At 45.8% G+C, this 25,328-nt stretch overlaps 1 protein-coding gene across 4 annotated transcripts in view; it reads right to left on the bottom strand.

Annotated features, from left to right (window-relative positions):
- The window catches only part of GBF1 (golgi brefeldin A resistant guanine nucleotide exchange factor 1), a 212,446-nt gene that overhangs the window by 12,254 nt on the left and 174,864 nt on the right, over window positions 1-25,328 (bottom strand). For all 4 annotated transcript variants that reach the window (XM_073585753.1, XM_073585755.1, XM_073585754.1 and 1 more), the window contains exon 27: window positions 5,362-5,492. In XM_073585753.1, the coding sequence (XP_073441854.1) occupies window positions 5,362-5,492 (131 nt within the window). The remainder of the gene's footprint in view (window positions 1-5,361; window positions 5,493-25,328) is intronic.

Raw genomic sequence — 25,328 nt, 5'->3', positions numbered from 1 at the left:
TTTTTATTAAATATAAGAGAGTTGTATCACACAAAATAGTTAATAGATAACAATTCCCATATTTCGCCTTTACATCAGCACAATTTTTGTCAGGAAGTACTAAAAGCCTTAAAATTTGACCAGTGATTTCTCAATTTTACAACAAAATTTACAATTTTTTTTTTTAAGTTCCACATCACATTTGAAGTGACTTCGAGGGGCTTAGGCTGGTTTCACATTAGCGCTTTTTAAGCGCACGCACGGCCGGGGGTAGCTCCGCCCCCGAGCCGGCTCTCTGCCCGGCGTGCCCGCCCCTTGCTTGTAGCGCCGCCTCCTAGCGCACAGCGGCGCCTGCGATCGGCGCACCCTATCTTTAGCATAGGGTGCGCAGATCGTGCGCAGGCCTTGCGCTAGTTGCGCTTTGACCTGCGCTGCGCACTTTTGACGGTGCGCCGTGCGCGCCAAAATCGAACTTTTCGGATTTTGGCGCGCACGGCGCACCGTCAAAAGTGCGCAGCGCAGGTCAAAGCGCAACTAGAGCACGGCCTGCGCACGATCTGCGCACCCTATGCTAAAGATAGGGTGCGCCGATCGCAGGCGCCGCTGTGCACTAGGAGGCGGCGCTACAAGCAAGGGGCGGGCACGCCGGGCAGCGAGCCGGCTCGGGGGCGGAGCTACCCCCGGCCGTGCGTGCGCTTAAAAAGCGCTAATGTGAAACCAGCCTTATATGACAAAAAATACCCAAAAGTGACACCATTCTAAAAATTGCACACCTCAAGGTGCTCAAAATCACATTCAAGAAGTTTATTAACCATTCAGGTTCGTCACAAGAATTTTTGGAGTGTGGAAGGAAAACATTTAATTTTGTCACAAAATTTTTTACTTTAGACCCCAATTTTTTATGTTAGCAAGGGTAACAGGAAAAAATGGACATCAAATTTTTTTTGTAAAATCTCTCCTGAGTACACCGATACCCCCATATGTGGGGAAAAACTACAGTTTGGGCACACAAGCAGGGCTCGGGAGGTAAGGAGCGCCATTTGACTTTTTGAGTGTAAAATCTGCAGGAATAATTAGCGGACACCAAGTCGCGTTTGGAAAACCCCCAATATGCCTAAACAATGTAAACTCCCCTCAAGCGACACTATTTTGGAAAATAGACCCCCTAAGGGAGGCATGTCTAGATGTGTGGTAAGCACCTTGAACCCTCAAGGTGCTTCACAGAAATTTATAACACTGAGCCATGAAAATAAAAAAAATAAAATCATATTGGCAAATAGCGCTCTATCCCGCCAGAGTCTCGCTGTATGGCTAAGCAGTACTGTTACAGAGGTGGCATCCTGGAGCGCAGAATTTTCTATAAGGCTGAGTTCACACGTGGCTTTTTTTCGCGTTTCCGCGGCGGTTTTAACCGCGAAAAATAAGCATCCCATGCATTCCTATGGGATTCCGCAATGCTGTGCTAATGCTGCGGTTTTTACTGCGGCGGAATTGCTTCACGGTAAAAACCGCAGCATGCTCATTAATTTCGCGGAATCGCGGCGATACCGCACCCATAGGAATGCATTGTTCTGCTTACTTTCCGCATGTGGCTGTGCCCACCATGCAAAAAGTAAGCAGAACATTTGCGGATGGTACCCACGGTCCGGAGGAGGAGAGGAGTCTGTCCTCCGGGCTTTGGGTACCATATCCCTGTAAAAAAATAGAATTTAAAATAAAAAATATTGTTATTCTCACCTTCCGACATCCCGCGCAGCCTTCCTGCCTCTCTCCACGCTCCCGGTCCCAGTAAGCCTTTGCGAGCGATGACGTCCGTTCTCGCGGGATCGCGAAGTCTCGCGAATGACCGCGAGATGTCGCGATCACGCAAGAACGGACGTCATCGCGGTAATTGTCGCAAAGGATTACTGGGACCGGGAGCATGGAGAGAGGCAGGAAGGCTGAGCGGGACGTCGGAAGGTGAGAATAACAATATATATTTTTTTTATTATTATTATTTACATTCTATCTTTTACTATTGATGCCGCATAGGCGGCCTACCTGTGTGACCAACCTGTCAATCAGTTCTCCAAGCGATGCTACAGATTGCTTGGAAAACGCTAGCAATTCTGCAAGCTAATTACGCTTGCAAAATGCTAGTTTTTCCGCGGGAAAATCGCGGTAATTTCCGCGAGAGTTCCGCTACATGTGAACCCAGCCTAATTGTTTGCGGACTCCATATACAGAGTTTTTAAGTGGCAGAAGAGCAGAATCCCGCAAGTGACCCCATTTTGGAAATTATACCCCTTTAGGAATTTAACTACAAGTGTAGTAATGATTTTGACTGCATGGGTGTTTTTCCACAAACAAGCAACAATGAATGTTGCCGAGTGAAAATTGCAAACTGCCATTGTTGTGACCAGTACGCTGTAGTGCCCATACATTGTGCCCAGCTCATGTAACCGTAAATTATGCGGGCTCTCATCGCTACAGAAATGCCAAACAGAGGCTAAATGTGGATTAACCACTTAATGACCGAGCCAATTTTGACATTAAATGACCAAGCCAAATTTTACAATTCTGACCAGTGTCACTTTATAAGGTTTTAACTCTGCAACGCTTCAACATAATCCAACTGATTCGGAGACTGTTTACTTATGACATTGTACTTCATGAGGGTGGTAAAATTTCTTTGCTATGACTTGCGCTTTTTTATGAAAAAATTGGAAATTTGGCGAAAATTAAGAAAATTTAGCAATTTTCAAACTTAATTTTTATGCCCTTCAATCAGAGTTATGTCACATAAAACAGTTAATAAACAACATTACCCACATGTCAAATATACATCAGCACAATTTTTCAAACAATTTTTTTTATTAGGAAGTCATAAGGGTTAAAAGCTGACCAGCTATTTTACCTTTTTCCAACAAAATTTACAACCCCCCCCCCCCCCCCCTTTTTTTTTTTTTTTTTTTTTTTTTTAAAGGTACCACATGACATTTGAAGTGCCTTTGAGGGGTCTACATGACAGAAAATATCCCGACATGACACCATTCTAAAAACCGTGCACCTCCAGGTGCTGAAAACCACAATGAAGTTTATTAATCCTTCATGTTTTTCACAGGAACTGAAGCAATGTGGAAGGAAAAAATGAACATTTACTTTAGACCAAAACTTTTTTTTATTTTCATAAAGGGTAATAGCAGAACATGGACCCTAAAATTTGTTGTTAAATTTCTAATGAATATGCTGATACCTTATTTGTTCGGGAAACCTACTGCTTGGGTGCACGGCAGGGCTCATAAAATAAGGAGCGCCATTTGATTATTTGAACGTAAAATTTGCTGGAATAATTAGTGAACACCATGTTGCACTTGGAGAGACCCTGATGTGCCTAAACAGTGGAAATCCCCCATAAGTGACCCCATTTTCAAAACCACACACATCAAGGATTTTATCCAGGGGTATAGTGAGCATTTTGAACCCACAGGTACGATACAGAATTTGATAACATTAAGTCGTCATATTCAATGTGTCATCATTAGAGCTTAGCAGAAGTGCTTGCTACTCCAGTTTTGATCAGGTGCTCGGGTATGCACCAAATATTGCGGGTGCCTGAGTGACATGTTTTGTGACTGTTAGACACCAAAAAATATTGTGCGGAGATCTGCGATACTCTGTGCATGCCCGAGCACCCGACGCAAACTCGAGAAGCGAGCACTTGCGCTCAACAGTAGCCACCATATTTTTTTTTTTTTTTTTTACTTTTGAAAAAACCTAATCCTAACTGCAAAGTATGGGGAAAAAAATACATATTTTAGCATTTTTTCTATCGAAAAGGATGACAAAAGGGATTTTAATTTACTATTTCTTTAATTTTGATCAGTGTGATAGGATCAAAATTGGGGGGGGGGGGGGGGGGGTCATTTCTCTCTCTTCTGACATGTAGACTGTTGACTGCTGTGCTTGACAACAAGGGTTTTGCCCCCAATATTAAGTCTTGTTTGTCAGAGGGATCAAACACTTATTTCTCACTGCAAAATGCAATTACATTTATACAATGTGATTTTCTGGATTTTATTTTTGATATTCTATCTCTCAATGTTAAAATTAGCCTACCCTTAAAATTATAGGCTGTTCACGTCTTTGTCAGTGGGCAAACTTACAAAATCAGCAAGGGATCACTGTATATAGAATGCATTAGGCATATATGAAGGGCTATACAGGGACTGTGCCCCACAAGTGCAGAACATATTTCTGAATTGCAGATCCAATCATTTTCCATTTAACATAATCTTTTTATATTTATAGCACCAACATATTCCACAGTGATTTACAAATCAGAGGTTCATATACAACAGTCATAAGTAATATAGTTAAAGATAATACAACAATTAAGGCAAAACTGTCAGAAGAATTGTGACAAGTGACCTACAGTGTCAGATTGGCGCCGCTATACTGATTAACATGATACCTTGGTTGATTAAATCTGTCTTGTGGTTGTTTAATCTGTATTTGTAGTTTTGAGCTAATGAGATTCTCGTGCTTCGGGTCAGCCTGTGGGCAGGGCTTTATGTGGTGCTCTGCTTAGGTACTCATCACATCAGTATGGGCTTATGACAAGTCACTGGAAAAAAAAAAAAAAAATTACATTCATCAAAATGGCGCCGGCACATGTGCAGTAGCATCTATCAGAACGCAATAGATGCTACTGCGCAGATTCCATTTTGATGAAGATTTTTTTTTTCTCCCCACAACACTGACTAAATCATGAAGTAAAATATGTATATTAGCCATTGTATCATGCTACACAACAGGCGCGATTTTGATGAATGTTATTTTTTTTTTACCACACAATATTCTATGCAGTATGCAAAATAGGGGGTCAGGTCACTGAGTGATCAGTGATCTGTCATAAGCTCATACTGATGAATAGCTAAGCAAAACACCACAAAGTCCCCCATACAGGCCACCCTGAAGTATGAGAATCTCATTAGCTGAAAACTACAAATAAAGGTTAAACAACAACCATAAGACGGATTTCCTCAACCAAGGTATCATTTTAATCAGTATAACGGCACCGACCTGACACTGTCTGTAAGTTACTGAGCACAATCCTGCTGACAGGTTCGCTTTAAAGCTAAAATAATGACGATAATAACATCCAGGAAGTCTGGAACTGTTCAGTCACCATATCCATAGGACTGATTATTTATAACAAAGATCAAGCTGTTGTGATGGTAAAAACACAGAGGTCCGAATGAGACTGAGGTGTTTCAGCTTACATTTCTCATCATATTGGGTGAAGCCAAAAGGTAAAAAAAAACCCTGATAATTTTCATTCCAGATAAAACACAATAGTACAGAGAGAGAAAAATGGCCACACCATGGTTTTCTTCTCACCTTGTTAAAGCATGCTTCCCATTCAAGTGCATCTAAGGTCTGGAGATCGTGGACTAAAAGTGCTCTCTGCAGATAAGTGAGAGCCTGCATTCGGACCTGCCGCCGGGCATCACAGCACAGCCATGCAATTCCTAGTAAGTAAAAAGAAAACAACAATTTCACTATAAGCTGCACAGTATAACACATTCTTCAAGTGAAACGGGATGAATATAAGAAATATAAATCCCACAGGCTGGGGTGGGAGATGGCACAGTCTGCCCCTTCTGTGCCAAGAGCATAGTGGCAGTCCTAATTTGAGCTGAATCAATATATCTGAGATATTAGTCTTTGGTTTTTAGGCAATTATTCACTAACAACCATTTGAGTACTAAACTGAGGGCAGAGAAGGGGGTAAAGGAGGCTTAGCAGAACATTAAGGAGTTTGCCACTGTCACCATTCCCAATTGTTCTTTAAAAATAATTATAAGGCATCACTTAATATATTATATTAAAGGGACGCTATTAGCAGGCTTTTGATATTTGATATGTAATCTGACAGCAGCATAATATTGGAGTATAAACCCCGATTCCAGGAATGTATCACTTACTGGGCTGTCTTTTGCGGTTTCAATACAATCAATTTTTTATCAGCAGGAGATTAATCACCACAAGACAAGCTGCCTCTTGCCTCCAAAACCAACCACAAAACAGCACTGATTAGCAGCTCTGTCACTAAAGTCTACACTACAGTCTACACAGAAAGCTGAATGAAATACAGCAAAAAAAAGACACAAAGAAAATGCACCAAGCTCTCATGTGTAACTGCAACTCCCAGACAGCTCACTTAGTTTAATATTTTTATCAGCTATAGTATCATATAAAATTTAAACTTTGAATGACTATATATAAAATACAAAGTAACATATACTAAAATTGAACCTACCCATAATTCCCATACAATGGGTATTGACTATATGGAGCAAAATGGTGGGTAAAAAGTAAATGAACACTCTAGACCAGACTCAATATCTATATGCAACTCATAACAATTGTTATCACCATTTCATGCTTCTGAATGGGGTTCTTAACCCCTTAATGACTGATCCAATTTTAACCTTAATGACCAGGCCAAGTTTTTTAATGCTGATCACTGTCACTTCATGTGGTAATATCTGTGGAACGCTTCAACGGATCCCAATGTTCATGAGACTATTTTTTCGTGACATATTGTACTTTATGTTAGAAATAAATGTAGGTAATTATGTTTATTTGTGAAAATATCGGAATTTGAGAAAATGTTAAAAATATGCAATATTCAAACTTTCAATCCTTATATCCTTAAACCAGTTAGACATGCTGTACAAAATAATTAATAAGTAACAATTCACATGTCTACTTTACATCTAGATCATTTTTCAAGCATCATTTTATTTTGTTAGATGGGATATAAAATTTAGTAGAAATGTTTCATTAGGTGCCGAATATAAGCAGAGACACCTAATTTTACCACAAAAACCTGGGAAAACTTATTGACTCGAGTATAAGCCAGGTATGCATGGCCCCCTCATCCCTATCCTGGTATGCATGACCCCCTCATCCCCATCCTGTTATGCATGGTCCCCCTCATCCCCATCCTGGTATGCATGACCCCCTCATCCCCATCCTGGTATGCATGGTCCCCCTCATCCCCATCCTGGTATGCATGACCCCCTCATACCCATCCTGTTATGCATGACCCCCTCATACCCATCCTGTTATGCATGGTCCCCCTCATCCCCATCCTGGTATGCATGGCCTCCTCATCCCCATCCTGGTATGCATGGTCCCCCTCATCCCCATCCTGGTATGCATGACCCCCTCATCCCCATCCTGGTATGCATGGTCCCCCTCATCCCCATCCTGGTATGCATGGTCTCCATCAAAAAACACAAAACATTAAACCATCTTACTTATCTTCCCTGCACGCCCTTCGCAGCGTCTTGTTCGCAGCGTCTCGTTCCGATTGGAGCAGCTGATTTATGCTTGCCAGCAGAGCATGGCAGTGACATCATGCGCTACTTACAAGTAGAGGACAGCTGCCGGAATGTTCACTGTTCTCCATACCGGGACTATGGGCGTGGAAAACAGTCAATATTCATTGATCTTTAATAGCGGGCACAGAAACCTAAGTCGCTGGCTTGCTGCAGCGGCTGGGCGATCAAGTGTGCCTGCTACTAAAGGGAATATTCACATCCCTTTACGCCCATGTGAAGGAGAGCAGTGTATATTAATTCCCTTAAGTAGCGGGTACATGTGATTTCCCGGCATCTGCAGGAAGCCGGCGGCTGCAACTTGCTGTGCCACCTATTAAAGAGAAATTAATATTCATTGACCTCCACGCCCATGGGAGTTGAGAGAAGTGAATATTAATTTCTCTTTAGCAGCGTGCACAGGTGATAGCCACAGCAGATGGCTCCTGCCTCCTGTGACCCGCTGCTCTGCCGCTCCCCCCTCCGTCTTGAGGTACCCTCACTCGAGTATAACCCAAGGGGGGGGCTTTTTCAGCATAAGAAATGTGTTGAAAAAAATTGACTAGTACTCTAGTATATACGGTAAATGGATTTTGAGGGGCCTATATATTAGAAACTTCCCATTTGATACCATTTTAAGTATTTGAGGTGTGCAGTTTTTAAACTATCAGGAAATGTTTTATCCCTTCAGGTACTACACAGGAATTAATCCAGTGTTGAATAAAAAAATAAGTTATTTTTTACCCTAAAATGTTTCCTTAGCTCCAATTTTTCTACTTTCATAAGGAATAGCACAAAAAAATGGATGACAGACACAAATTGTTATTTAGTGTCTTATGAGCATGCGGATACCCCACATGTGGCCAAAAACCTCTGTTTGAACACACTGCAGGGCTCAGAAGGAAAGGAGCACCATTTTAATTCTGAAACACAAATTTGGCTGAAATAGATTGCAGGCACCATGTTACATGTACAGGGCCCATGAGGCACCCAAACTGCACAAAACCCCCCAAAGTGACCATTTTGGAAACTACACCCCTCAAGGATTTTATCCAGGGGTACAGTGAGCATTTTGAACTCACGGGTACTACACAAAATGTGATAACATTAGGTTGCCATATTGAACATTTTCATTTTTTTTCCGAAAATGTAGCTTAGCCCCAAATGTTTCACTTTTGCAAGAGATAACATGAAAAATAGGGATTTTCGTGGACTCACTGTAAAATCCTTTTCTCCGAGACACTCATTGAGGGACACAGACCATGGGTATTATGCTGCTGCCACACTAGGAGGCTGACATTAAGTTGAGACAAAAAAAAAAAAAAGTTATCTCCTCCTCCACAATATATACCCTCCTGCTGGCTCCAAGTGAACCAGTTCGGTGCAAAAGCAGTAGAAGATCATTAATATCATATCAGAGTCTAACCCACTGAATGAAAGACAAGAAGCAGAAGCCGTCAGGCAAACAGGGTGGGTGCTGTGTCCCCCATGAGCGTCTCGGAGAAAAGGATTTTACGGTGAGTACACAAAAACCCCTATTTCCCCTACGTCTCATTCGGGGACACAGACCATGGGATGTCCCTAAGCAGTCCATGGGTGGGCAACAATATAAAAGATAAAGCTACGTGTAGTGACCGAGTAAAGATGCACTACCGCCTGTTGCAGAATAATCTGCCGAGGACAGCACGTGCGGAAGTCTGAGTATGACTAGTACTTCAAGTATGCGTACAGGTTGAACCAAATCGCAGCCTTGCAGTCTTGTTCCGTCCGCATACGAAGCCGAATGGCCCAGAGGGCAGACATCGACCACGTAGAATATGCCCTAATCCCTACTGAGATGGGCATGCTTCTAAAGCAGAATAACTCCTGAATAGCTGAACGAATTTCTCTGGCTATTGTGACCTTGAATTGGCTTACAAGAGCGTGCTGTCCTGAGAGTCGTCAATGCATGCAGGGCGTGCGTAGCTTTATCCACCCGAAGTACCAGTGTCGGGCCCAAGGAGGGAAAGACAGTCATCGTTAAAATGGAAGGGCCCAACAACGTTGGACAAAAGGGTGTGGAAGCGGTCTGAGGACAATTGTGTCCAGGTGGAAAAGCAGAAAGAAAAACCAAACGAGCTCGGCAGGACTCAGCTGTCAGCTCCGAGCGTCGCCTGATAAATGACACTGTGACAAGAAGGGCGACTTCCCAAGATAGAACTGCCCGCGAGACATAATGGAATGGCTCGAAAGGAGTCTCTTAAAGCGCACCCAGGACCGAATTAATGTACCAGGCTTCTAACGGACTTTTGTAGGGGAGTACTCCTGAGAAGTCCTGTGAATGAAAGTCCTGACTTACGTCTTGGAAGCAATCCTGCGCTGGAATAGAGACAGATAGAGCATCACAAACCTGATTCCAAGTCAGTCTGGAGAAAATTCTCAAAAGGAATGGAGCGGTGAAGAAGCGAAGAGGACAACTGCGGTCCCTATACTATGCGAAAGAAGGTGTTCAGGAGAGGTGATAGATGCGACCTGACGTTGGCCTATGGGCGCCAATCATGGTGGAAACCCCTGAGGAGAGTTAGGTTGGAGCTCAGGCTTTGAAAGCCAGATCGTTAAATACCAGATTGTGCGATCTGGTGATCCATTGGATGTTAGGAGAGCATATCTGGATGGTTCAACAGTCGCCTGCGGACGGCATGTATGATCTGTAGTAACTCTGCATATGTCCGGCAAGACCAATCCCGAACACCTAGGCATACTGGAACGGCCTCTACCTTTGTCTTCGTGATGACCGTTGGAAGGGAAGGAAGACTAAACAGGTGCCACGGAGTAATCAGTCATGCACCCCACTATGGTGTTTTGGATCTCAAGACCGGGCTCAGAAGCTGGGTACCTTGGCGTTCAGTCTTGAAGCAAACAGATCCCCATTCAGAGTGCCCTACCGAAAGCAGGTCTGTTAAAGGACCTTCGTGGTGTATGTCACAACCGTGGTGCTATGCTATTGGATCCGAATGGGGTGACCCACGAGTAAATACTGGATCTGCTGCCGGGTTAAGCGGATCGCTTGGATTACCAGGATATACAAAAGACTGCTCTCCAGCCAAGGAGGCTGGCATCAATAGTCACTACTGGTGATTGGATCAGAAGAGAAGATTTTTCCCCTTGGTATAGAGAACCTCAATGTCCACCGCCTGTGAGGCTATTTGACGTGCTGGGGCAAGTGGCACCGGCAGCCGAGGAGAATAGTTTTCTGGCGCTAACTGCAAGAAGAGTATACAGTTAATGGAGATAATGGAAGGGGATCACTTCAATTGCTGCTGCAATTCCCCCCCCCCCCCTTACCCTCACGGCAATCCGAAAGGACTAAGGGGATGAGTGTGAACTGAAGATGCTGTTCACGATTAAGGTAAGGACTGAACGGAGACTCCATCCGTGGATGGTATACCTTGTCAAGATCCCATGTGGGTCATACAGATCCGTCCTTTCTGGGAAGCACAAAAAGATTTGAGTAGAAGTACTTGATTGTTACATTATGTAGCATCGGATAATGGCTCCGTCCCGACGCTGTGCATCCGTGGCTCGGAAAGAAGCCTTTGTTCCAACGCCTAAGTTTTTGGAGGACGTAAAGGAAAAACATCCAGAAAAGGGACGAGAGGAAAAATGCAATCTTTGTATCTAGAAGACACCAGGTTTTAGGCCCGTTCGATACGAACGGCATAAAAGGAGACCTCACGAACCAGGAATAGGCGGCCGTCCGTAATATTGTATCTCGATGGCTTATGCCAGAAATCACTGGGCGGAAAAACGTCAGGGACCAGACCTCTCTCAGGTCCAGATCATTTGGGGTGGACCCTGATATTGCTGGCTGGACCTATGGAAAGCCTGGGATGCTTTGCCGATGGGAGCACCGGATTTATGCGAAAGGACCAAATTCAGATTTGTTGCCGACGCAAATGAGGAAGATGCCTTAAGCCTTGCTGGGCAAGAAATTTGTTCTTCCCTCCCATGGCCTCAGAGATAAGCTGAACAGACTACTGTCCATGTAAACCCATTCTGGTAAGAAAGATGTCGGAAAGCTTTCTCTGGGTGCAAACCTCTTTCCCTTCCCTGAGCCACAATGCCCTATTGAGTGTGATGGCATTTGCCGCAGATAGTGTGGTGCAGCCAGCCGCATGTAAAAAGGAGTCCAGCTAAAAATGGGAAAAAAAACGGAACGGAAAACGGAATGAATCAGATTCTCGTTTTTAGGTCTGCGGGACCTTTTATTGACTATCGAACCGGCCTAGATAGCCCGGAGATTCAACCAAATGTTTCCACCAACCAGCTGAAAGCAAGGGTGATTCCTCCTTTCCAGAGGCTTCTGACTTGGTTATCCCATCGCTCCCTTTGCCGGGTAACAATACCACGAACCACCCGGTGAGCGGCAAGCACTGTATTATGGGGTATAGTCACCCGGAAGAATGTACGTGATCCAGGACAGACCCGGCATCCTCGTTGACCTTCAGAAAACTGGATGACTGCCTCGAAAAAGCGAATCTGCCATTTTTTTTTTTTTTTTCAGGCAAATCCAGATTCAAGGAAAACATTAAGCTGATAGAGTCCTGTACACTGTAAATCTGTGGTGAGGGGGAGCGAGACACAAAACATGGACACAAGCACATAGCTGATCGGAGAGCGTACTTCGAGTCTTTTCTCTAGATGTCTGCGCATTTCTAGAACGCCTGCGGCTGTTAATCGACAGCTGCCATGATCCTGTGAATGCTACAATGCACAGAGGGATCGCGGAGAATCTGTGACAGTGGCGAAGCCCATACCGAGGGGAGGCTCGTAAGTTGGGCCCAGTGGTGGCGGAGTCCAATGCTGGCGTGGCGAGATGGCTTATGGAACTCCACGAATTAACATGTCGGGCATGCGCAGGGCCAGTATAATTCTAGTATAAGTGCTGCTGAATCCAGCAACTCTAACCTCCTGGAACGCAGGCTGGCCGGGGATAGAGAGGGTTAAAGAACACACAAATAAATAAATATATATATATATATGTCTGTGTCCAGCTGCAGCAATGAGACTCATGGGTCTTTCCCACCTGGTGATCAAGTACCTGCACGGACTGGATTAGGAGTAAATCCTTCAATAGGAGAACAAAAAGAAAATCCAGCAAGAACTCAGCAAACCAGGAGTTTGAGTAAAATGATGCTTTTCTTTATTTCTTCAACAAGGTTAAAAAGACGACCCACAAGGATCAGAAACCAGAGTGCATGGCAGAAATAAACGCAAATGGGACTATGCGTTTCGGCGGCCTAATCCGCCTTCTTCACGGTCCAAACCTAATCTGCTCCTTGTATGTGGAGCCATATAAAAGGCAATCCTGAATAAAATTAGTGCAAATGATTACAAACACATGTGCAGAAAAAGGGTTTAACCAATTCGCTACTGAGGATTAACTAACAGCATTGCTACAAAATAGACAACTTTTTCTTAAGTAATAAAAAATACAAATAAACATCCTAAATAATGGCATGATATATAATAGGATGATAGAAAGAATAAACAACGTGGAGAGGTTATACAAAAAAAAAAAAAAAAAAAAAAAGAAAATTTTTTTTTTCTATTTAACATGAATAAAATATGTTCCACTGAAACCTCAATAATGTAGAATATCTGTATAGCTATTAAATCCTAAAGGAGTTCTTGTACCCATTTCAAAAATCCATTTACTTTCTCTAGCTAGAACCTTCCTGCGTAAGTCCCCCTCCTCTAAGAGGTTTTTTTACTTGTTCAATTCCCATGAAGGAAAAGCTAGATAAATTACCACTATGCACTTTAGAGAAATGGCGTGAAACAACTGAAGCTCCAACCAAAGGTAAATTTTTAGCATCGGATATGTGTTTTCTCATCCTGGTTTTCAATGTATTCATAGTACAACCAATATACTGAAGTCTACAAGAGCTGGAGCTGATCAAATAGATCACATTTTCAGTGTTGCAGTTAATGAAAGATGCAACACTAAACTCTTTATTATTAGAAAATGAAGAAAAAACTTTTGATTTATTGGCAAAGCCGCAGCAAATGCAGACATTAGCTCCACATTTAAAGAAACCCACAGTTAGTATAGTTTTTAACCAATTATTGGACTTCTTATTCTGATCAATAAACATGCTAGGTGACAAAGACGCTAAGGAAGGTGCCCGTTTAGCTACAAACGCCACATTGTGATTGTTCACAATATCTTTTAAAACATCATCCTGCGTTAAGAGTGGCAAGTACCGTTTTATAATGCTAACTATGGTATTATATTGTGGGCTGTAATTAGTACTAAATACCACCTTCGAATCAAATGAGTTCATTGAACGTCTCAGTTTTCTCCTGAAGTAGTGAACTTCTATCAATATTATTAACAATTCCTCTAGCTCTGCTAAGTGGCCACTTAGAATATCCTCTTTTTAATAGGTTAGTGCAGGTTTTGTTGGCTTCCATCTCAAAGTCCGTATCCAAGGTGCTGTTTCTTTTTAATCTAGTAAGTTCACCCACTGGAATATTTTTTATAACATGTTTGGGATGGTTAGAAGTTGCCATAAGAATGCTGTTGCATGCCGTGGGTTTCCTATAAGGGGCCACAGTAACTTTATTCGCACTGCTGTCTCCAAATAGTTTTAAATCCAGAAAATTGATGGAACACGTCACTAGAACTAGTAAAGGTAGAACTGGTTTGCTGAGTTCTTGCTGGATTTTCTTTTTGTATATATAATATTTTTATCCACACACCGTATCCTCCAGGTCTTACCCTGAGACTGCGGCCCTCTGTAGGCAAATATTACCCTTGTCAACGCTGTGAATGGGCGCTATGTTTGCCCTCGGTGGAGTATGGCCTTTTAAGTCATACAAGGGTGCCCCGTACCTTGGTCTGCAGGACGGAGAGACTGGCGGCACACTCTGGTGGAGGGCGAGGATGAGGGCGACAGTCATCTGCTGACGGACAACTCCCAGAGAGCCGTGGTTCCACAGCCATCACGTCAACGCACGTAATGCAGCCCGGCAAGGAATATGGCCGACGAGGTTAGACCCTCCTCCTCCCCGGTGAAAGTCTCGCCGTGAACGAGAAGCGCCAGGGGGAGGGCAGGGTTGACGCCATTCTATGAAAAAAACGGGCAAGGAGAACCACCACAACGTCACGCCGAAGCGTGACTCCAAAGTAGGCCAAACCCAGGGCCTAAATTTTTTATGCCTGCCGGAGCGCCTCCGGGGGTGTGGGGTGCGGACCAAGCGCTTCCCAGCGGACGCCGGGGGAAGATGCTGACACTGGGCCATACACAGTGTTCAGAAATGTGCTTCTCTCAGTGCGAGAAGCGCCAGGCAGGTGGGCTGCACTGCCATTGTGATGTGTGGCTGGTGGGCGGACTAAATGGCCTGTGGCCGAGTAAGGGTCGAAGCCGGTGACTAAATTAGCGGTGCCCGGCCGGAATGAAACTCACCGCCGGGAGCTGTGGAGGAGAGCAGAGGTGCCGCTGTGCATGCAGGTCAGGGCTGGGACAGGGACAGTGCAGGAAACCTCAATCCACCATTCCTTCTGAGGGGGAGGTGGAGAGGGACCGTCCAGCTACCTGCAGCACTGGTGTTCCCATCAGTGGTGGTGCAGTGGGAGCAGCGCGGATACCGTGGGGGGGCCTCTGTATCTTAAGGGTTCGCTCCCCTAGTATTTCACAGGGCTATGTCCGGCTGTTAGTGTTGGCAGAACAGCATGCCTGGCTGCAAGTGAGCGCAGGAGATGTAAGCTCTCCTTTGTGTAGCGTGGATTCCATGGCACTCACCGAGGTGCGTGTCCTGGCATGGAGCCGCCGCGATGAGGCTTCAGCACGGAGGCACACGTTTCCCAGGAGCCCTTTTGTGCGACCATCGGACCCGCTCGAGTCCCTGCCCTCCGTTCGGTCACTTTCAAGGGGAGGGATCTGGTCGCTTTAGGGGACCACGGGTAATCTTCAGGACGGTACGGGGTAAGAGAACGGCTCAATCTACCATCTCTTAGAAGGGAAGTGGAGAGGGACTGGCCACATCCTTGCGTTATCCGCTTTTAAAAGTGGTGAAGCAGTGGGGGCTGCACGGACGCCATATAGAGGCCTCTGTGCATCCTATGAGTTCAATTCCTAAGGATGGGCAGGGCAGGTTGTCCGGAATAAGACGGGCTGCAGAAGAGGATACATGAAGGCGACACTCCATGTGCTCGTCCATAAGTCAGTGCGGGGAAATCGGTGCCCTTTAAGAGACCCGTCGACCCTTGAATCAGCTCAGGCATGGCATCCCACGTCGCAGGAGAGGATAAGTGGAGACTACACTCGCACGTACTCGCCTGTTGTTTTGGGGAAAACGGAACCTTGAAAGGTTCCGTTGCCTTGATCCGGATTAATAAATGAAAGTAAAAAAATGCAAAAATTAAAATAATAAATCGTCTGAAGACCACACCAGTGTGCCTCCTACACACACTGAGCAAGAACTGGTTCACTTGGACGCAGCAGGAGGGTGTATACTGCAGAGGAGGAGCTAACTTTTTTTGTTTCAACTTAGTGTCAGCCTCCTAGTGGCAGCAGCATAACACCCATGGTCTGTGTCCCTCAATGAGGTGATGGAGAAAGTGCACCATAAAGTCTCTTACCCACTTCCTTTTGAGCGTCGCGATACCCCACATTTAGCAAAAAAGTTCTGTTTGTTCACACGGCACGGCACGGGAGGGAGGAAGCAACATTTGGAATGTAAATTTGGCTGGAATAGATTGCAGACACTATGTCTCATTTGCGGATCCCCTGAGGTACCAAAATAGCAGAAAACCCCAATATAGGGATCCAATTTTGGAAACTCCATCCATCAATGAATTCATCTAGGGGTAATCTGAGCTTGCTGAACCTGTAGATTTTTCACAGAACTTTTTAATGCCTTTCCGAGTCAGGAATAATACATCCAAGTGTCCTGTACTGTACTTATTGACGCGCGACTTAATATTATGTCCTCGCGAGGCTGTGCATGCGCGATCACCGCCAGGTGTCAGCTGATTCTGACAGCTGACACCCGGCACTAATTGCCAGGAGCAGTCTCGCACCGCTCCTGGCACTTTAACCCCCTAAATGCTGCGATCAAATGTGATCGCAGCCTTCTAGGAGCAGGCAGAAGGATGACAGCCCCTTTGCCCTTGGATCAGAGACCCCACGGCGTGATACGTGGTCGCAATTGTTGCCATTGTGATCCGATGTCATCCGACATCTGGGTCACCAGAGCTAATAAAATTGCTAGATCATGTTCAGAATATAATCAGCAACTTTATCTGTCAGTGCAGAGCCGACAGTTTGCATAGCATAGGGATCCTGCTGCATCCCCATGCTATACAAGCAATCAGACTGCAAAAAATGATAGTCTCATAGTGGAACAAAGTAAAAAAGTTATTTAAAAAAAAATAAATTGTAAAAATAATTAAAAAAATATCAAATCTTTAAAAAGATATTGTACCCATAAACATTTGTATGAAAAAATGAAGAAAAAAAAAAAAAAAAAAAAGTATACACATTTGGTATTGCAATGTTCGGAACAACCTGACCTATAAAAACTGTCCCACTAATTAACCCTTTTAGTGAACACCATAAAAAAAAAACAAAACAAGGCAAAAAACAATGCATTATCATCACACCGCTGAACAAAAACTGGAATAAAACACGATAAAGAAAGATATAAATAAACATGGTAATGCTGAAAATGCCATCTTGTTCCACAAAAAACAAGCCGCCATGCATTTCCATCAGTGGAAAAATAAAAAAGTTCTAGCTCTCAGAATAAAGCGATACAAAAATAATTATTTCAATAAAATAGTTTTTATTGTGTAAAAGTGCCAAAACATAAAAAAAAAAAAAAAAAAAAAAAAAAAAAAGGTAAGCAGTATCGCTGTAAGGCTATGTGCCCACGTTATCGTTTTTAAACTCTCAAACTGAGAGTTTAAATGCTATTTTAGAATTTTGGATAACTAGAGGAGGAAGACCTGTGAAAACTCAGACGTCAAGGTTAGATTTCAGAAAGGCAGATTTTAAGGGATTCAGAAAGAGAATTGGAGGGATCCAATGGCTGGATATCCTTAAAGACAAAAATGTCCAGGAAGGATGGGAAATCTTGAAAAATGAAATTCTCAAAGCACAATTGTTAACAATTCCGAAAAGAGGGAGGAATAGGAAGCATTTAAGGAAGCCAGGATGGATGAACACAGAACTTAAGCACATGCTAAAAAGGAAGAAAAAAAATGTTTATAAAATGGAAAGAGGGAGGCATATCTAAAGAAGAATATAATGCTGTCTGCAGAACCTGCAGGGCACAAATCAGATTAGTAAAGCTGACAATGAATTGAGGCTTGCAAAAGATGTCAAAAGCAATAATAAAGGATTTTGGGGATATGTCAAAAGTAAAAGAAAAGTCAAAGATGCTATAGAATTTTTACAGGATGAAAATGATGAAATGGTAAGACAGGATGTTGAGAAGGCCAAACTTTTAAATTCCTATTTTGCATCTGTTTTCTCTCAGAAAGGAAATGTAACATCGACTGTTCTTCACTGTCCTATTAAGGGAATAGAAGAATCCAGGATATCTATAAACAGAAATATAGTGAGGAAACACTTCGCTAACCTAAATGAATTCAAGTCTCCAGGTCCAGATGAATTACACCCCAGAGTACTGAAGGAGATAGAAGAAGAAATTTTTGAACCCCTCTCCATAATCTTTGAAAATTCTTGGAGAACAGAAGTCCCAGAAGACTGGAGAAGAGCAAATGTTGTTCCTATCTTCAAAAAGGGGAAGAAGGTGGACCCAGGCAACTATAGGCCGGTGAGTCTGACTTCTATACCAGGTAAGATCTTTGAACAAATTATTAAACAACATGTATGTCAGTACCTGGATAAGAATGAAGTGATTAAACAGAGTCAGCATGGGTTTGTAACTAATAAGTCATGTCAGACTAACTTAATTTCCTTCTATGATGGAATCACTAATTGGGTGGATCAAGGAAATGCTGTAGATATAGTATATCTTGACTTCAGCAAAGCATTTGACAAAGTATCTCATACAATCCTTATTGAAAAAATGACTAGGTATGGAATGGACAAGGCAACTGTTAGGTGGATTCATAACTGGCTTAGTGATCGGACCCAAAGAGTGGTCGTAAATGGCTGCATATCCAGTTGGAAGAATGTCTCAAGTGGGGTACCACAGGGCTCTGTCCTGGGCCCTGTATTGTTCAACATCTTTATCAACGATTTAGATGAAGGAATTGAGGGTAAACGGATTAAATTTGCTGATGACACAAAACTAGGAGGGATAGCTAATACTAGAGAAGAGAGAGGATTCAAAAAGATATAAATAAACTGGAGAAGTGGGCAGCAACTAACAGAATGGTTTTTAACAGGGAAAAAGAGGGATTTTGGGTTCTTACCGTAAAATCTCTTTCTTGGAGCCTTCATTGGGGGACACAGAATACCATGGGTGTATGCTGCTGCTGCTAGGAGGCTGACACTATGCAAAACAGGAAAATTAGCTCCTCCCCGGCAGTATACACCCACCGACAGGCACCAAGCACCTCAGTTGGTGAAAAAGCAGTAGGAGAAGCAACCAAAAACCATGAACATATGTACCAACCCAACAAGGGACTCGAAGACCCAACACGGTACAACTTAAACAGGGAGGGTGCTGTGTCCCCCAATGAAGGCTCCAAGAAAGAGATTTTACGGTAAGAACCCAAAATCCCTCTTTCTTTATCGCCTTATTGGGGGACACAGAATACCATGGGACGTTCCAAAGCAGTCCCGAGGGTGGGAACAGCAATAAAAGGAACGACAGAAGGAAGGGCTTAGGTCGGCCGGTGCGCGACCGCTGCCTGCAGAACCTTCCTACCAAGTGCCGCATCAGACGAGGCCTGGGTATGAACCCTGTAGAACCTCGCAAAGGTGTGCAAAGACGACCAGGTCGCGGCCCTGCAAAGTTGTAAGGCCGAAGCCTGGTGTCGCACAGCCCAAGAAGCCCCTACAGCCCGGGTGGAGTGGGCTTTCACTCCCGGAGGGGGCCGTTTCTCCTGAAGTTGGTAGGCTTCCAGGATGGTAGACCGAATCCAGCGAGCAATCGTGGATTTGGAGGCCGGAAGACCTTTCCGGCGATCCTCAGAAATGACCAGAAGGGAATCAGACTGGCGAAAAGAAGCAGTCCTGGCAAGGTAAACACGCAAGGCTCTCACTACATCCAGTTTGTGGAGCGACTTTTCCAGAGGATGAGCAGGCGCAGGACAAAATGATGGAAGGACGATATCTTCGTTAATGTGAAAAGGAGATACCACTTTTGGAAGGAAGGAACTGGCATGAGAACAACCTTATCTTGGTGGAGGATAAGGTACGGAGAACGACAGGATAAGGCCGCCAGCTCAGAAACTCTCCTGATGGATGTAATGGCGATTAGAAAAGCCACCTTCCATGAAAGCAAAGACAGAGGGATGTCCTGGATCGGTTCGAACGGCGCCTTCTGGAGAGCGCCAAGAACAAGATTGAGATCCCATGGATCTATCGGAGAATGATGAGGAGGAGCCACATGGGCGACTCCTTGGAGAAAAGTCTTCACCTGCGGTAAGGAAGCTAGATCCTTCTGGAAGAGGATTGCTAGGGCAGACACCTGACCTTTGAGAGTACTGAGGGAGAGGCCCGCATCTAAACCAGATTGGAGGAAACCAAGAATGGATGGAATGGAGAATGATAGTGGAAAAACATCGTTATCCTCACACCAACGGAAAAAGGCCTTCCAGTACCTATGGTAAATGCGGGAGGAAGCTGGCTTCCGAGCCTTGATCATGGTCTGAATGACCAGGCTGGAAAACCCTGAATCCTTCAGAATTGCGGCCTCAACGGCCATGCCGTTAAACTCAGAGACTGAGAACTATGGTGGTAAAGAGGGCCTTGCGAGAGAAGATCTGGACGGTCTGGAAGCCTCCTTGGGACGTCCGCGAGCATGTTCACCAACTCCGCGTACCAAGGGCGTCTCGGCCAGTCTGGAGCCACTAGGATGACTGGGATGCCCTCTGACTTTATCTTTTTGACCACTCTTGGAATGAGGGCAAGGGGAGGAAACAGGTAAGGCAGTTGGAACTGGGACCACGGAATTACTAGGGCGTCGCAACCGACGGCTAGAGGATCCCTGGACCTGGCTACAAAGTGAGGAACTTTGTTGTTCATCCGAGATGCCATGAGATAGACGTCCGGGGTGCCCCAACGCTGGCATATCTGACTGAAGACTGTGGGATGAAGGGACCATTCACCTGACGCTAGACCTTGGCGACTCAAGAAGTCAGCTGCCCAATTTTCCACCCCTGGAATGTGAACAGCGGAGATCGCCGGAACGTGACGCTCTGCCCAGCGCAGTATCCTTGCCACTTCTGACATTACCTGCCTGCTGTGAGTACCGCCCTGGTGGTTTATTTACGCCACAGCCGTGGCGTGTCTGACTGAATGCGGACTGGTTTGCCTACGAGGAGATGCTGCCAACGAAGGAGAGCAAGGAGGATTGCCCTGATCTCCAGAAGGTTGATGGGCAGAAGAGTCTCCTGGGCGTTCCAGCGCCCTGGGGCCGTTTTCTGATGGTAAACCGCCCCCCATCCTAGGAGACTGGCATCGGTGGTGATGACCTGCCACCGAGGCGGAAGAAAAGACCTTCCGCGGAGAACTGCAAAGGGTTGAAAACTTGTCCCTCGGTAGAAGCACCCGGGCTAGATTCGTGTCAAACTCCATGCCCAAAAAGGTCAGACGTTGGGTAGGGCGCAGGATGGACTTCCTTGTTGACTATCCATCCGAAGCGGCTGAGGGCATCCAAGGTTATCTGAAGACTGTGAAGACAGTCTTGGTGGGACGAGCCCTTGATCAGGAGATCGTCCAGGTAAGGAATGATAAGAATCCCTCTGGATCGAAGGATGGCCATGACTGTTGCCATCACCTTCGTAAAGACACGGGGAGCGGAGGCTAGTCCGAAGGGGAGGGCCGTGAACTGATAGTGATTGTCCTGAATCGCAAAACGGAGGCATCTCTGATGCCGCAGAGAAATGGGGATGTGGAGGTAGGCATCCTGTATGTACACAGAGCAGAGAAACTCTCCGGGTTCCATCGAGGCTATTACCGAACGCAGAGACTCCATCTTGAAGTGGCGGATCTTCACGTGGCGATTGAGCAACTTGAGGTCCAAAATTGGATGAAGAGAGCCGTCCTTTTTCGGGACTACGAAGAGATTCGAGTAGAACCCTAAAAACCGTTCGTTTGCAGGAACGGGAACGATGAGCCCTGCTGAAAGGAGGGAGGAGACGGCCTGAAGGAACCCTGGAATCTGTGATTGCTGTCTTGGGGATCGAGACAGAAAGAAGCGACTGTTTGGGGGAGAAAACTCGATTTTGTATCCGGATGTGATGATTTCCCTGACCCAAGCGTCGTCGACAACGGATAGCCATGCGTCCTTGAAAAAGGAAAGTCTGCCTCCCACCTTGGAAAGATTTCCAGGTGGGGGTGACCCGTCACTTAGATGAAAATCTGCCGGATCGGGAGCCTGAGGACCTGGGGGGCTGACCTCTGGATCTCCAGCGGGGAGCCGGCTTATAAGAAGGCTTTCTCCTATCTCTGGAAGCAGGATGCCGGTCCTGCTGGGATGGACTTTCTGCGGCGGAGAAGGGGCGAAAGGACCTAAACGGCCGAGAAGCCTTCTTGTTAAAGAACCTCCCTAGGGCGGGACTGGGGAAGGGAAGTGCTCTTTCCAACATTGGCATCCAAGATTATCTGATCCAGCTTGGCGCCAAAGAGCCTAGTGCCGTGAAATGCCAGGTTGGTGAGCGACTTCTTTGAGGTGGTGTCCGCATTCCAAGCCTTCAACCAAAGAATGCGCCGTATGGCCACTATGTTGCTGTTAGCTCTAGCTACGCACCCAGCCGCGTCCAAGGAGGCGGCCAAAAGGTATTTGCCCGCATGATTAATTTGGTCTGCTAAATCTGCCAGCTCGTCCCGAGGAGCTGCCGCTGAAATGTCCCTGCGCAGAATTTTTGCCCAAACCGAAATTACCTTCGCCACCCAAGCGGAGGTGAAGATAGGACAGAGGGAGGCGCCGGATGCCTCAAAAATTGACTTAGCCAACGACTCTATTTGCCTGTCTGTTGGGTCTTTAAGAGAAGCTCCGTCCGGAAGGGAAAGAACCGTCTTAGAGGAAATACGAGAAACTGGTGGATCTACCTCGGGAGCTTTGGTCCATTTCGTGACTAGATCCGCATCGAAGGGATATAGTACATCTAAGTACTTGCGGCCTGAAAAACGTTTCTCAGGATGTTGCCAGTGATTGGCTAAGGAAGTGTCGAACTCTTTGTTATTAGTAAAGGTTCGAGATGGAGGCCTCGCTTTCTTAAAGGAAACAGAGCATTCCTGCGGGGGTGCCTTATCCTCCTTTATCTTGAGTGTTTGGTATATAGCCGATATGAGACTACCATATCCCGAGTTCTAGCTATGTTGTCCGCCTCTGAGTCAGATCCAGATTGGGAATCATCGTCTGACTTAGGATCGTCTGTTGAGGATGGAGACGAAGAGCGTAGCCTGAGAGACGCGGAGGGACCCTGCGAACTGGAAGAAGAGCCAGACAGGACCCGCTTCCTAGAGCCCCTACCCGGCTTGTCCATCTGAGGGTCGCGGTCAGATGCTGGCGACTCACCGTGAGAGGCAGTCGGTGCACAGGTGGCTGCAGATAACTGAGGTAACCGCTCTAAGACCTGGACCAGCGATTGAGACACTTTTGTCAGATCAGAAACCGACTGAGACATCGCCACGGCCCATTCAGGGGGTGGGGTGGTCTCCACCCGGGGATCGGAGTGCTCCTGTGGGGAAGACATGGAGGAAGGGCTGCAGGACGGGCAGACGACTGACCTGATGCCCACTTCTTTCTACAGCGCGCACAGGCGTAGTGAATAGTGGTGGGTCTAGCACTGAAAGCCCTTGTAGGGTTGGGCATAAGTCTCTGTGGTAGAAATACTCCCTGAATGAAACTGCGGGGGAGAAGCTAAGTCCAACGTCAGGGAGAGTCAGCGTCGAGCCTACCGAGGTTCAGAAGCAGACAGAACAGCGGTATGTCCCCCAGGAAAAAATCGGGAGAAGAGGGAGGAAGATGCTCAGCAAGGCAGGAAAGGGACGCTGGCGGTGGGCGGGGCTTAGCCGCTGCACCACGCGATTGGCTGAGACCCGAGGAGGGGAGCGCGGTTAATGTCATGCTGACAGGGCTGCAGTGAAAGCAGCCCTGAGATAGGCTGGAGAAGCGCGCGAAAAAAGGGCGCGCAGGGAGGGGGAGGACCACTTTTGAAAATGAAAGTGCTCCCTGTGCTTTCACTAGTGACGGCGCGCCCGGGGCCCAGAAACAGTGTATACCCCTGTAGATTAAAAGATGGGCTGGAGAGGGGGCACCGGGAATGCTGATCGAGGAAGCCCCCGCCGGACACCCCCCTCCCCCTTGACAGAAGGAGCGCGCGCCTGCTAGAGCGCTGGGCCAAGAGAGCGGGGAATTAAAACAGGAGGAGAGAGGTACCGACACTGACAGCGTGTGAGGGGGATGCAGGGCACGTGTTAGGAACGGCGCTGTAATGGCTGTGATAGCTGCAGACAGGGTTGAATGGGTCCTTGGTAGATGTATGAGAGCGGGGCTGAAGGGAACATTCAGATAAGCTTACCTGATGTCCCTGAAGAGGATGACTGCAGGGACCCACGATAGAGCGCAGGCCGCTGGGAGAGACGATCCTCAGTACCCGCACCAAGTCCGTATGGTGCAGAAGGACGGCTCCTATCCCAGTGTCAGGGGAAACGTCACCGCTGGCGACTGCCGTCTTCCTCTCAGCCCTGTCCTGGGAGAGGGATGAGGAGGGGAATCGGCTAGGACCGGGCACCCATCCATGGCCCATAGCACCCGAGGGTGATAGGGGAAGGTCCTGCCTGCGGACCTGAGAGTTGCGATCTAGGCAATACCACACTGCTCGCTCAGCCGCATTAATTGGAAAAGCAGGATGAACTCACATCCCGTTTCCTGATGCTGTCTCCGGAAAATAAAGGGAAAACATTAATAAACACAACTTAAAAACCTGAAAAGAAAAAGATTAAATGCGGATCTGGGGAGATCCCGGTCCGCCTTCTACAGACACTAAGCACAAACTGAGGTGCTTGGTGCCTGTCGGTGGGTGTCTACTGCCGGGGAGGAGCTAATTTTCCTGTTTTGCATAGTGTCAGCCTCCTAGCAGCAGCAGCATACACCCATGGTATTCTGTGTCCCCCAATAAGGCGATAAAGAAATGCAAAGTACTACATCTGGGCAATAAAAATGAAAAAAGCATATACAGAATGGGAGGAATAGGGCTAAGCAACAGCACATGTGAAAAAGACTTGGGTATACTAATAGATCACAGACTGAATATGAGTCAACAGTGTGATGCAGCAGCAAAAAAGGCAAATGCAATTCTAGTATGTATTAACAGAAGCCTACAGTCTAGATCACGTGAAGTCATTATTTCCCTCTACTCCTCTTTGGTCAGACCTCATCTGGAATATTGTGTCCAGTTTTGGGCACCACATTTTAAAAAAGACATCAACAAACTGGAGCAAGTTCAGAAAAGAGCGACCAGAATAGTGACTGGTCTGCAAACCGTCTTATGAGGAAAGGTTGCAGGATTTGGGAATGTTTAGTTTGCAAAAGAGAAGACTGAGAGGAGACTTAATAGCTGTCTACAAATATCTAAAGGGCTGTCACATTGTAGAAGGATCCACTTTATTCTCATTTGCACAAGGAAAGACTAGAAGCAATGGGATGAAACTGAATGGGAGGAGAGAGATTAGATATTAGAAAAAACTTTTTGACAGAGTGATCAATGAGTGGAACAAGCTGCCACGAGAAGTGGTGAGTTCTCCTTCAATGGAAGTCTTCAAACAGAGGCTGGACAGACATCTG

This window comes from Dendrobates tinctorius, unplaced genomic scaffold (assembly GCF_039654945.1).
Source record: "Dendrobates tinctorius isolate UK_male_01 unplaced genomic scaffold, ASM3965494v1 ptg000089l, whole genome shotgun sequence".
Lineage (NCBI taxonomy): Eukaryota > Metazoa > Chordata > Amphibia > Anura > Dendrobatidae > Dendrobates > Dendrobates tinctorius.
Note: the sequence above shows the minus strand (reverse complement) of the source record. Positions and strands in the feature narration are given on the sequence as shown.